Here is a 12,298-nt window from a genome sequence, read left to right on the forward strand (position 1 = left end):
TATACAATTACACGCTCTTTCATTGCTTATATGTTTATTTAATGATGACGCTTTCGTAATCGGTGACTAAGTATACGGTGTGAACCTTAACTTCGAACTCCTATGTTCTTCTGATTAATTTCGTTGCGGGTCCAATGACAGTTTAACTTTCCCCCGGGAGAAACTTGACCTTCACTGGTTGGGTTATTGGCGGTCAAGCTGTAGATCCTGGCTACACAGGAGTGGCAGCGGTGGGAACGAGAGGTGGGAATAGTCCCGTATCTATACGAGTACAGTAAAGAGCATCGACTATTCGCGTTTCTTACTTTTATTGCTCTATCCCTGCTGCCCACCACGAGAATGTCTCATAGTACGTACAATTTTCATAAGTTACTTAGAAAATTGCCAGTCTATCAGATGACTAAAACATGCTATATCATCATCATTTCAGCCACAGAACGTCTACTGCTGAACATAGGCCTCCCCCAATGATTTCCATAATGACCGGTTGGTAGCGGCCTGCATCCAGCGTCTTCCTGCTACCTTTATGAGGTCGTCGATCCACCTTGTGGGTGGATGTTTTGCTGCGCTTTCCGGTACGTGGCCTCCACTCCAGAACCCTGCTGCCCCATCGGCCGTCAGTTCTGAATAAAATGTGCCCTGCCCATTGCCACTTCAGCTTGCTAAGTTAATCATTGGGGGAGGCCTATGTTCAGCAGTGGACGTCCTACGGCTGAAATGATGATGATGATGACTGTAAAGTGATTAAATGGATATAAATATCTACTGAAAACATTTTATTGCATCAATACCTTGCAAATACGTCGCACATTAGCTACGCATATGAAATAACAACTGAATAAACTATTTGGATTTGAATTTGAAAAAAGTCTAGAAAGAAACATCAATGTATTGTATTGCATACCTCTATTTATTGTTTTTATTGAAATATTAAAAGTAAATAAGTAAATAGCTATTCAACTATTTTCTATTTATATGTAAACTAGTTGTTGTTCGCTGTTTCGTTTGCAATTGCATGACAAATTGAGAATGTACTTGGGTGTGGGTGAAAACGCCAAAAAATACCCACATAAATCTTCTTTAATATAAAATTAAATCGTAAAATGTGTTGGTAACCATAACTCAACAACGCCTGGAACAATTTTACCAATTCTTTTTTTTAAAGTCCAAGGATGGTCTTTACAGCGAAAAAAAAATCAAATAATTTCCGAGTAAAATTCCACCCCTACTTATGGGGGTAAAACGGGGTCCACGCGTACCTACGAAGTGGTGGGCGTCCGCCAGTATTAAATAAGATAAGAATATTCCCCATAGTTTTCTCGTTATTTCGTCTCATTCTAGTTATTTTTAGGATTATCCCATGTTTAATATCTATCATCATCAGTTCATTTAGTCTCCACTGCAGGAACACGACTCTCCAATTTACTAGAAGCAAATGAAGGATTTGGACTACACTCCCCACCCTGGCCAGAAGGGTTGGGAAAAATAAAATTTATTAAAATTGGTTTAATGTTTAACAAAAATCGTAACAGACAATTAAATTTGCATTATTTTATAATAATACTAGCTTTCCGCCCGCGGCATCGCCCGCGTGGAATTTTGTCTTTCACAGAAAAACTTTATCGCGCGCGTCTCTGTTTCAAAAACCAGGATAAAAACTATCCTATGTCCTTTCCCGGGACTCAAACTATTTCTATGCCAAATTTCATCAAAATCGGTTCAGTGGTTTAGGCGTAAAAGCCACACAGACAGAGTTACTTTCGCATTTATATAAGTATAGATTTTCATTAAATAAAAATGAAACGTATTGTCTTTATAGAATACTGAATACTTGTAAAGTATTGTAATGATTACTGAAGAAACCACAGCGAAATGTGGTATGTGTTAAATATTAATATAAAAAATAATTATGAAGCTTTTAGTGTTGGTGTTACTGGTAAGTAGGCATTTTATTTATTTATTTAATAATCTTTGCATATTCAGTTTGTCTCGAAGAGTAAAGTCCTGTTTTAAAACGTTTTAATTTCGTGCAGGATTGAAGTTATACTATTTAATTTTCATATAGAAAAGCTTATACATTTGACTTGGTTTTTTATAATCCTACCAGATTTTATAAGTTTTTATTTATTTTGCAGGTGACTTGCTGTGGATGTAGACCAAGTAAGTAAATGTAAATTATTGACTATTATGTAATAACGAAAGAGAACTACTACAAGAGAAACCAGGTTGTGATATCAGTGAATAAACCACGGATACTCTCGGCGCATTTAAGGGACTCTTATCTAGGTTTAATTAAGACGTCAATATATAGGTGACAATTTAATGCTTGACACAGGTTGTCAATGGTTCACAAGGTTGTCAAAGGTTCACAATCCTCCAGGTATATAAAGCCGGGGAAAAAAATCTGGACACCGCGGTACAGCTTTACGCGTCTCAAAGTACAGTGACATCTATTGGCCAAGTTTCATGGAAGGTTTATACATATCGCCCAAACAAGTTTCATGGAAGGTTTATACATATCGCCCACCAAGGACCGTCCTAGGTCCTTAACAACAGGAAAAACCAAATGAAACTTAATGCGAATGCATCGCCCACCATGAAACATGTTACGGTACACATCAACAATAAAATTAAAATAAACCATTTAAAAAACTATTGTACCGTAAAATAACAAAAACATTTTCAATAAACCTTAAAACTAAATAAACTAAAATTATTTAGCCTTCGGAAGGAGACAAATCTGTTACCCTTGAAACTAACAACTAGAACATCATCGTTACCGGGATGGACCACAATCACCCTGCCACTAAGCCAAGACCCGTAGCTAGTTGTCCACCGTTATGACAACTAAATCACCAACTTTTAGGTTGACGAATTTGCAAAGTCCATCTTTATGTTATTCACCTTACGACGTTCATGAAGCTGTGAGTTTTCAAGTCTCCAACCAACTCTCAACATGTTGTTTACATCAAGAAAAGGATTCAAGAACCGGAGATCACTACGTATGGGTAAGTACGTTTTATTTTATCCTTTCAACATCAGCGCTATCGTTCTCAGATTGGCATGCAACTATACTATACAACCCATAGCCTTCTGTATCTCTACTGTTGTTGAATACCCATCGTATTTCTCAAGCATATCCTTTTTTTATTTTAACTTTTCTTTTTGTTACAGGTTCTTCGTAGGTCTGCACGTCGACGTTGTAACGGATCACAATATCTTCACTGCAGTTCCAGGTGATACCGTTGTTATTCATTATTTCACCATTTATTCTTTTCAGACCTTCTTCGTTTCCTTTCTCTTGAATTATTTTACCATCTTCTTTCGTTGACCTTACCAAATCTTCATTGTTAGTAGTCCACTTTTGTGATTCACATTCTTCTTTAGCTAACATCATATTATTTTTTCGGTAAAGTTGACTCCCCTGATCGATAGTTCCGCAATCCATCATGAGATCGTCCACATAAAAGTCTGACAGTATCTTCTCAGCCACCGTTGGAGAATCTTCACCGTGATCCAAATTCTTAGCAACGTATTCATTAACAACATCTATGTAATTCTGTTTCAGATCACCGTTCTTCAGTTTTCGTGTTAATGAATACATTCTTTTTTCAGGTGTTCGCCGGGAATTCTTCTCATCGGGATCTTTATTCTTCACCGGAAGACGACGCACAATGTATCGACCAGTGTCATCTCTACGAGTAGTTTTGGTAAAGTATTCTTCGCAAGTCTCTTTATTTTCTGAACACGTTCCTTTCTTTGGCAACGAAATGTCATCTTCTAGCTCCCTAAATCTTTTTAGAAGCTGATTATCCTCCACTCTACAATGCATCACATTTATTGTTTCAGAGGGCTTCGTGGGCGTGTTAATAACACCAGACAGAATCCACCCCAATGACGAACACTGAGCAAGTGGTGAACCAAGCGGTCCCTTGATGACTCCGTTTTGAATAATCCGGCTATATGCTTCTGAACCCAACAACAAATCTATACTATTGGAAGTATAATAGCTCGGATCCGCGAGGACAATGCCCTCAAGCTCCTTCCATTCCTCTTTTATATCTTTTGGTTAGGCAAAAGCGATGTGATGGACCCTAATACATAAGCTTTCACTGTGATAATAAAGTTCGGATTGACTCGTGATGCTATTTTTATTTCTACCATCGACTTTGTCGTGAGCCCGTTCGTGCCACCTACTCCTACTATCTGCCCTTTAGCTGGAAACTTCTTCAACCCCAATAATTGAACCATGGCCTCCGTAATAAAAGAGGATTGGGATCCTTGATCCAGTAAAGAACGAATCGTGTAAGTCTGGCCGTTTTTAGATACAGTATCTACAAGTGCCGTCGCTAGCAAAACTTGGCTACAATCCACAGTGCTTCTTGTAGACGTGCAGGAAATAACAGCACCAACTTTCTTGGTATCAGCCGTAACCTCCCCGTTTTGGGGTTCCTGAGCAGCAATCTTGTTTGTAGGATGCAGCAGAGCGTGGTGCTTCCTCTTGCAGATGCGACACTTGTACTCACTGTGACAAAATTTGGCAGAGTGATTGTTTCCGAGACAACAAAAGCAAACATTATGTGATGCAACAAATTCGCGACGTAAATCCACAGACGTATCCCTAAAACCCTTACACGTGCTCAATTTGTGCTCCTTCTTACAAAAGGGACAGACTAACGTGGTAACGTGCATGGCTTTAATTTGACTAACAGGCAAGTTTTTGTTAGGAATTGGTTTGGACTCTGAACCCAAAAATTCAAGGGCGCGGTAACGATTGTTATGAAACCTCTCGAACTGATCGTAAGTTGGTAGCTCGGTAGAGTTACTATCCATGATGCTAAATTCCCATTGCCTTTTTGATTCAGGGTCCAACTTCAGCGTTATTATATGGATTACCAGCACGTCCCAGGTACCCGTATCTATGCCAATGTTAGACAGAGATGACAAACAATCATTTGTTGTGTCCATCAAACCTTTCAAACCACTAGCCGACTCACAAACAACATTTTTCTGGCTTAGCAGTCTCTTCAAAATATGATGGCAGATGTATCGGTTGTTGTTATACCTCTCGTCTAACAAACCCCAACAATGCTCGTAATTACTATCTGTAATCGGAATGTTGCATAAAAGTTGCTCGGCTTCACCTTGTAAATACCCTTTCAAATATAGTAATTTTTGTGCGTTTCCTAAAGTTTTGTTTGAATGAATTAAGGACTGGAATAAGTCTCGGAACGTGTTCCATTCCGAGTACTTTCCTGAGAAGATCGGAATATTTACTTTTGGCAGTTTTACATTAGGCGCCTGTAGAGTGGGCTGGTTAGAATCGGTGTTGGAAATACCTGTGATTATAATGAATTTAGCTAAAGCTCCTTTCAATTTACATTTATAATCAATATAGAAATCTTCTGTTTTGTCATAAGTATCGCTTCGCATATACCTCGACTCAGATAACACTTTAGGTTCCGTAGTGCGCAACAATTCCCTATGACCCAACAGAAATTCACTCCACAAACCTTCAAGTAGTTCCAACTTTCCCTCTAAATACTCCTTTGTCAAACGATCTTTCGGAACTTTTTGGAAATTCGTCTTAGCCTTTTCTATTCTTGACGCAAGGTCAAACTGACAATTCTCCAAACGTTCCATCATAAATGACAACTAAACTGACATGTAAACAAACTTCCAAAAATACTAAAAAAATTCTAAGTCTTTGACAATTCTAACAGAAATTGGGCATAGGTTCCCCGTAGCAACCGCTTTCAAAACTATTCTAAGTCCTAAAATTATTTCTAAAATTTTTCTAGTGTAAATAAAGTCCAAAACCCTTCAATTTTCTTCTCAAATAAAATGCCAAAAGAGTACTCACAGTTATATCCGTTTCACTCACACACTATCACAATAGACGGCGAACTCTTCATCAACACGAACTCCTTCGGGCTCCGAACCCGAACTCCTTTCGTGCTCCGACACGAACTGCTTAGGGCTCCAACACGAATCCCGTAGGGCTCCGATCGTGTTTCCACCGGATGGCGCCACCTCAGCGCAGCACCACCGTCATCATCTCCTGATCTTCCTCAACCAGTTGGTTGCCCTGACAGCACCACAGCTGGTACTGTCAAACTGATGTCAGCAGCTCCTAGCTGACCCAGCTTCTTGACCTGTCCTGTTTGTGACAGCGATCCACTGTCCAGGACGTCACCGCCCTCCAAAAATGCACAAGGTGTGATCGCGGCACCTGCACCGTTACCAGTGCCCAATGGACATCAGCTTCCTGATGATATCCGGCTCGAAGGACCATGAATAAACCACGGATACTCTCGGCGCACTTAAGGGACTCTTATCTAGGTTTAAATAAGACGTCAATATTTAGGTGACAATTTAATGCTTGACACAGGTTGTCAATGGTTCACAAGGTTGTCAAAGGTTCACAATCCTCCAGGTATATAAAGCCGGGGAAAAAAATCTGGACACCGCGGTACAGCTTTACGCGTCTCAAAGTACAGTGACATCTATTGGCCACTAACACAAACAAGTTTCATGGAAGGTTTATACAATCAGGACTCATCCCCCTACTACTATAATTTTAAGGTTTGTTATTTTAACAAGAACAAAATTTTAAATAATTTATTGTATTTCCAGCACCAGATAGCCCAACGACAAAATGTGAAACTACAACGAATTCTCCGACGACCACGGCTACTACTACGCCTAAAGATTCGACTACAACGACTACTCCTTCCACTACCGCAACTACTCCTACTACTAGTGTAACTACTCCTACCACTACTGTAACCACTCCTACCACTACCACAACTACTCCTACCACTACTATCACTACCCCTACCACTACCGCAACTACTCCTACCACTACCGCAACTACTCCCACCACTACTATTTCTTCCACTACTGCTACTACTCCTACCACCACTACAACTACTCCTACTACTACGGTCACTACTCCTACCACTACTGTAACCACTCCTACCACTACTGTCACTACTCCCACCACTACCGCCACTACTCCTACCACTACTGTAACGACTCCTAAAACTACTCCTACCACTACTGTAACCACTCCTAAAACTACTCCTACCACCACTGTCACTACTCCTACCACTATCGTAACTACTCCTACCACCACCACTGCTCCTACCAAAACAACCACTGTTACAACACCTTGCACTACGAAACCCCATAAAAACCACAAGTCCCACCCCAACCACCATCACAAACCAAAACACCCGAAAAGACACCATGACCACAGGAATAAACCATGTCATCACAATCATCATCCAAAGAAGAATCATCATCATCAGTCACCGCAACATCACGGCAGGGAAAAAGAAGAGCTGTTCCATTTGAATTTAGGTTCAATTTTAGATGTTAGTGTGGAATTGTAGATTTGTGTTATAAATAAAATGTTTAAATGTGTTTTACTTCTATTAAATTCCTTTGAAAATGTTTATTAAGATAATGAATTGGGTAAAGTAAAATTCATAGATTTACTGAAGAATATTTGCATTATAAGATACTATAGGTAATAATAATAATAAATAAATAATAAATATCCTTGGACATTTTACACTACGCTTCTAGTTCCAAACTAAGCAAAGCTTGTACTATGGGTACTAGACAACGGATATAAACATACTTAACACTAGAGTGCTCGCGCGGGTGACATATGTCACCCAGGGTGTAAAATTCGTAAATATTTTTTCAAGGTATCGAGCTACAGTGCTGCCTTCTCAGGTATTCCTCGAGCATGTATTGTCGCACATGTTAGTAGTAATGCCATCTTGCTAGACGCATCAACGTGAGTGCAGAAAACATTTAAAGTGTTTGGGTGACGCATGTCCCCCGCGCGAGCACTCGAGGAATTGTTTGATCCCTTATCGTCACGGTTTAAAATCAAGTTTATTTTCATGTAAGCTCAAAGTTATAACTTTTAACCATTTTTTAAACATTTACAATAATTTTATTGTTTTATTTAAGCATAAACTGACGCAAGAAAGTAGTTGTTTTAGATTGTAAGTAATGTAGTAATAATACACCTAGGGCTATAAAATTAAAAACCAGGATTCTTCTGGGGTTGCGAGAACACCAACTAGCATAAAACTTGCCAGTACTGTGGCAAAGGACGATGTGTTTTTCGCACAAGAGCAAAAAATCGAAGCACTCGTAAGCAAATGTAACAAGTGTAATAGGCGTTTTTGTCCAGATCATCAAATCATATCGTGCCCGAGTTGTGATCAAAATATCACAGAATAAGANTTCATACATTCACACAATACATTAGACGCCATGTTGTCATAAACGACATATTATAAAATCGCTGTGATTTAATATTCTTAATCATTAATTTTATGGCAAGTGTCCATCAGGAATCATTGTTCTTACACACAGAATCGTATTATTTCGCTTTCGGGTAGTAATATGTCAAAATTGTTGGTTCTTTAGGCGAACAATGTATGGAGAACGAACATTGTCCTTTACCAATCAGCCGCTTGAATAATAACAATAATAATAATAATAATAAGCCCCCTAAAATCCTACCTTTCGTCCGAGCCGAACACCAGGCCACGTGGGGGGCGGACACGCGTACTATTGAAACTTACGCGGCTAACGAGGCTAAGGTAACCCATTAAAAATGGAGCTTAGATCGAAGAAAGTATTGAGTATTGGGCCGCTGCCCGGGGGCAATCGCCGGGGCACACCTGGGGCCGGTGCTGGGTGTTCCAGCATGCGATCCGCCGGCGACGAGGAGTTGAGCAGGCGGGCTCCCGTCGATAAAATTGCTACAGCCGAAACCACCCGATTGAGGGACTCTCCATCCCCTCAATCCAGTCTTTTTCCGTCACCGAATTCTTCCCCCAAATCTTACGAAATAACGTCCCCAAAATCACTGTCATCATTTTCAAGCAGTAGCGAGGTTTCAATGGATGTTGCACAGGAGACAAACCCTGTCAGTAGATCTGTGCCCACCATTATAAACACCAGAAAACCTAGAATGAGATGGACCGACGAATACAATGAAGCAATAATCAGGTCCTACTACCGAATAACAAAATTAGAATCTACGCGAACAACTTACAGAAAACAATTACATCAGCACTTTATCACAGAATTCCCTTACCTGTCACACGTATCCGAACAACGAGTAGCCGACCAAAGACGGTTAATAATATACAACAAATTATTGCCCAATTCACGCCTAGAAGAAATAAGGAAAGATGTAGCCGAGGAACTCCAAATGAATAGCACACAAACAAACACCCGAACACAAGAAAGTACTCCGCCACTATCTTCTATACATGACACCAACTATAGGATGAGATGGTCGGACGAATTAAATGAAAGTCTCATGAGATGCTACTATATAGTCACAGAATCAGAGACTAATATGTCTGCTTACCGAACCAAGTTACACAAGAAATTCATCGACAGGCACCCGAATCTCGCACACATTACAGCACAAAGATTGTCTGACCAAAGACGATCGATAGTCAACAATAGACTGGTGCATCCTAGCAAACTACTGGAAATAAAAAATGCAGTCACAGAAGGAATCAACCTCAGCGAAAATAGTTTCAGTCCCCAGTTGCCTAGCACAGATTTCCTAATACTAAATTCTACACAAACAAATATATCTACTAGTGATATGACAGATACTAATCTCCAAACAGACGCCGTTCTAGACTGCACGCACCAGACAGACAACTGCACACTAGGAGAAGATCCGGATCAAGCTAGGACTGCCTATATTGATAACTTAGACTCAGATGCTAACCGTGAGATTAGCAATACCTTTGAAGAAACTTTCCGAGCTTTTATTGACACCGAACCCACTAGCAGACCATTTATACGTAAGCAAAAAACATCGAAAAAGCTATCAGCTATAATATACTACATTAACAATACTATTATCCCAAAGTATCTAAATAATGAAACAGATTTTAAGACACTTCATACATTAATATATTGTGCAGCGTGGACAGCAGCTAAATGCAATGGAACAAAAATGGAAAGAGATATGGAAGGAGTAAACAGAACAGCAGTCAGAAAACCTAGATGGGAAATCCGATTAGAAAGAAAAAGAGAAGATCTTAGAGCTAAAATTGGTAAAATGATTCAATTTAACAACGGAAATAGAAATACAGCACTGACAGATCAAGTTAAGAAAATAATGGAACAATACAGGATACATTCGATACACGAAGAACCAAACACACAAATCGCAGAATTCATAGACACTCTTAAACAAAAACTCATGGTTATAACTAGTAGGATCAGAAGATACAGAGCGTGCACTCTTCGCAAAACACAAAACACACAGTTTAATTATAATGAGAAAAATTTCTATCGCACTCTTAGGACTTCTACAACCAATAGCTCGTCAAGTAGCGGACACGCTACTTGTCTTGATACTCCTGCGCCTAACATTCTTCGGAATTTTTGGGCTGAGATCTGGGAGGATCCTAAGGATCACAATGACAAAGCAGAATGGATAGGAACTGAATATCAAAGAAATGAACACGTAGAACCCATGCCATTTGAATTTATACCAATAGATACGTTCCAGGATGTAATCAGAAAACTCCATAATTGGAAGGCCCCCGGATCTGATAAAATACACAACNGACTTTTTTTATAGGTCCATGATGACAGTGTTTTAATTAAAATTGTAATGGTCTGTTATGTTTTAATTTTTAAAAATAACTACGATTAAAGATAAAAGTATTTTTAAAATATTGTTTTCATAGATCCAATTTGCGGTTTATTGCTTTGTTTGATAATAATCCAAGCCGATATTAAGCTGACCCCGTTGAATCTACAAGACGCAACAACCCAAGCGAATGAACTACAAACTACTGCAGAAACAAAAATTAATGAATGGACCCGAAAATCTCTTCACGGACGACATCGCCNTACACAACTTCTGGTATAAAAAACTTGACTATACCCATCCATTCCTGCACAACCATTTAAATCAATTCATCCAAAATCCTGAAACGATACTCGACTATTTCATGACAGGAACTACATACATGATTCCCAAAGATCTGACTGATCCCACCAACCCAGCCAAATACAGACCCATTACTTGTCTCCAAACTATCTATAAAATACTAAGTTCCTGCTTAACAAACATAATTTATGATCACGTTGAAAAAAATCAAATTCTTGCTGAACAGCAGAAAGGTTGTAGGAAGTTTAGTCAGGGCTGTAAAGAACAGTTAATAATCGATTCGGTCATATTGCGACAAGTGCAAAAACAAAAAAGAGAGCTTCACTCTATGTACATAGACTACAGAAAAGCATATGACTCTGTTCCTCATACCTGGCTTTTAGAAGTTTTACGAATTTATAAGATCCATCCGACCCTGACGAACTTCTTACAATCTGTTATGCAGAAATGGACAACGCGCCTTAAGATAGCACACACTGAAACCGATCCAATTTACATCAGACGCGGAATCTTTCAGGGAGATTCGTTAAGCCCACTCTGGTTCTGTCTAGCCTTGAACCCATTATCAAACCAATTAATTTCATCAAACACAGGTTTCGAGTTAAAATTTACAGACCCTAACACTAACAGACTTGTAAACATGCAAGTGAATCATCTCATGTATATGGATGACATAAAACTATATGCCCAATCACAAGAAAGTCTATATCAATTAGCTAATTTCACAGAGCAATACTCAAAAGACATTTGCATGGAGTTTGGAATCGACAAATGCAAAATTAATGCTATCAAGGCTGGACGGAATCAGCAACACACCTACCAAATGGAATCGGGAGAGCAGATTAACTCGTTGGAGGAGAACGAAGTTTATAAATACCTAGGATACAACCAATCTAAGTTAATAGAATATAAAAACACAAAGGCTAAACTTTTACAACAATTTAAACATAGGCTCAACTCCATCATGAAAACACAACTGCATTCTCGACACATTACCAAAGCAATAAACTCATTCGCTATACCAATTTTAACATACTCTTTCGGCATTATTAAGTGGTCAAAAACAGAACTTATTAACATGCAAAGAACTATAAACACTACACTTACAAAGCACAGAAAACACCACCCACGGGCATGTGTTCAACGACAAACCCTACCGCGACAAGAGGGAGGCCGAGGAATTATTGACATCCAAAACCTCCATAACAAACAAATTGCAACGCTCCGTTCCTATTTCCATCAAAAAGCCGCAACATCAAGCCTTCACCAAGCAACTGTCCAAGCCGATATTAAGCTGACCCCGTTGAATCTACAAGATGCATCAACCCAAGCGAA

The 12,298-nt window shown here is 39.2% G+C and overlaps 2 protein-coding genes across 2 annotated transcripts; both read left to right on the forward strand.

The window, feature by feature from the left end:
* The first annotated feature begins 1,853 nt into the window (after positions 1-1,853).
* Positions 1,854-7,402, forward strand: LOC114357660 (cell wall protein DAN4-like). Its single transcript, XM_028311386.1, has 3 exons — positions 1,854-1,936; positions 2,136-2,160; positions 6,637-7,402. Exons 1-3 carry the CDS (start codon positions 1,910-1,912, stop codon positions 7,395-7,397), a joined length of 813 nt encoding a protein of 270 aa, XP_028167187.1. The 5' UTR covers positions 1,854-1,909; the 3' UTR covers positions 7,398-7,402.
* On the forward strand, positions 2,819-3,927 carry LOC114357666 (uncharacterized). The gene is made up of 4 exons (XM_028311402.1): positions 2,819-3,008; positions 3,175-3,236; positions 3,616-3,710; positions 3,850-3,927. Exons 1-4 carry the CDS (start codon positions 2,841-2,843, stop codon positions 3,906-3,908), a joined length of 384 nt encoding a protein of 127 aa, XP_028167203.1. The 5' UTR covers positions 2,819-2,840; the 3' UTR covers positions 3,909-3,927.
* Positions 7,403-12,298: the final 4,896 nt, after the last annotated feature.

The sequence above is a fragment of the Ostrinia furnacalis genome, unplaced genomic scaffold (assembly GCF_004193835.3).
Source record: "Ostrinia furnacalis isolate ACB-3 unplaced genomic scaffold, ASM419383v2 OfSCF3317, whole genome shotgun sequence".
Classification (NCBI taxonomy): domain Eukaryota; kingdom Metazoa; phylum Arthropoda; class Insecta; order Lepidoptera; family Crambidae; genus Ostrinia; species Ostrinia furnacalis.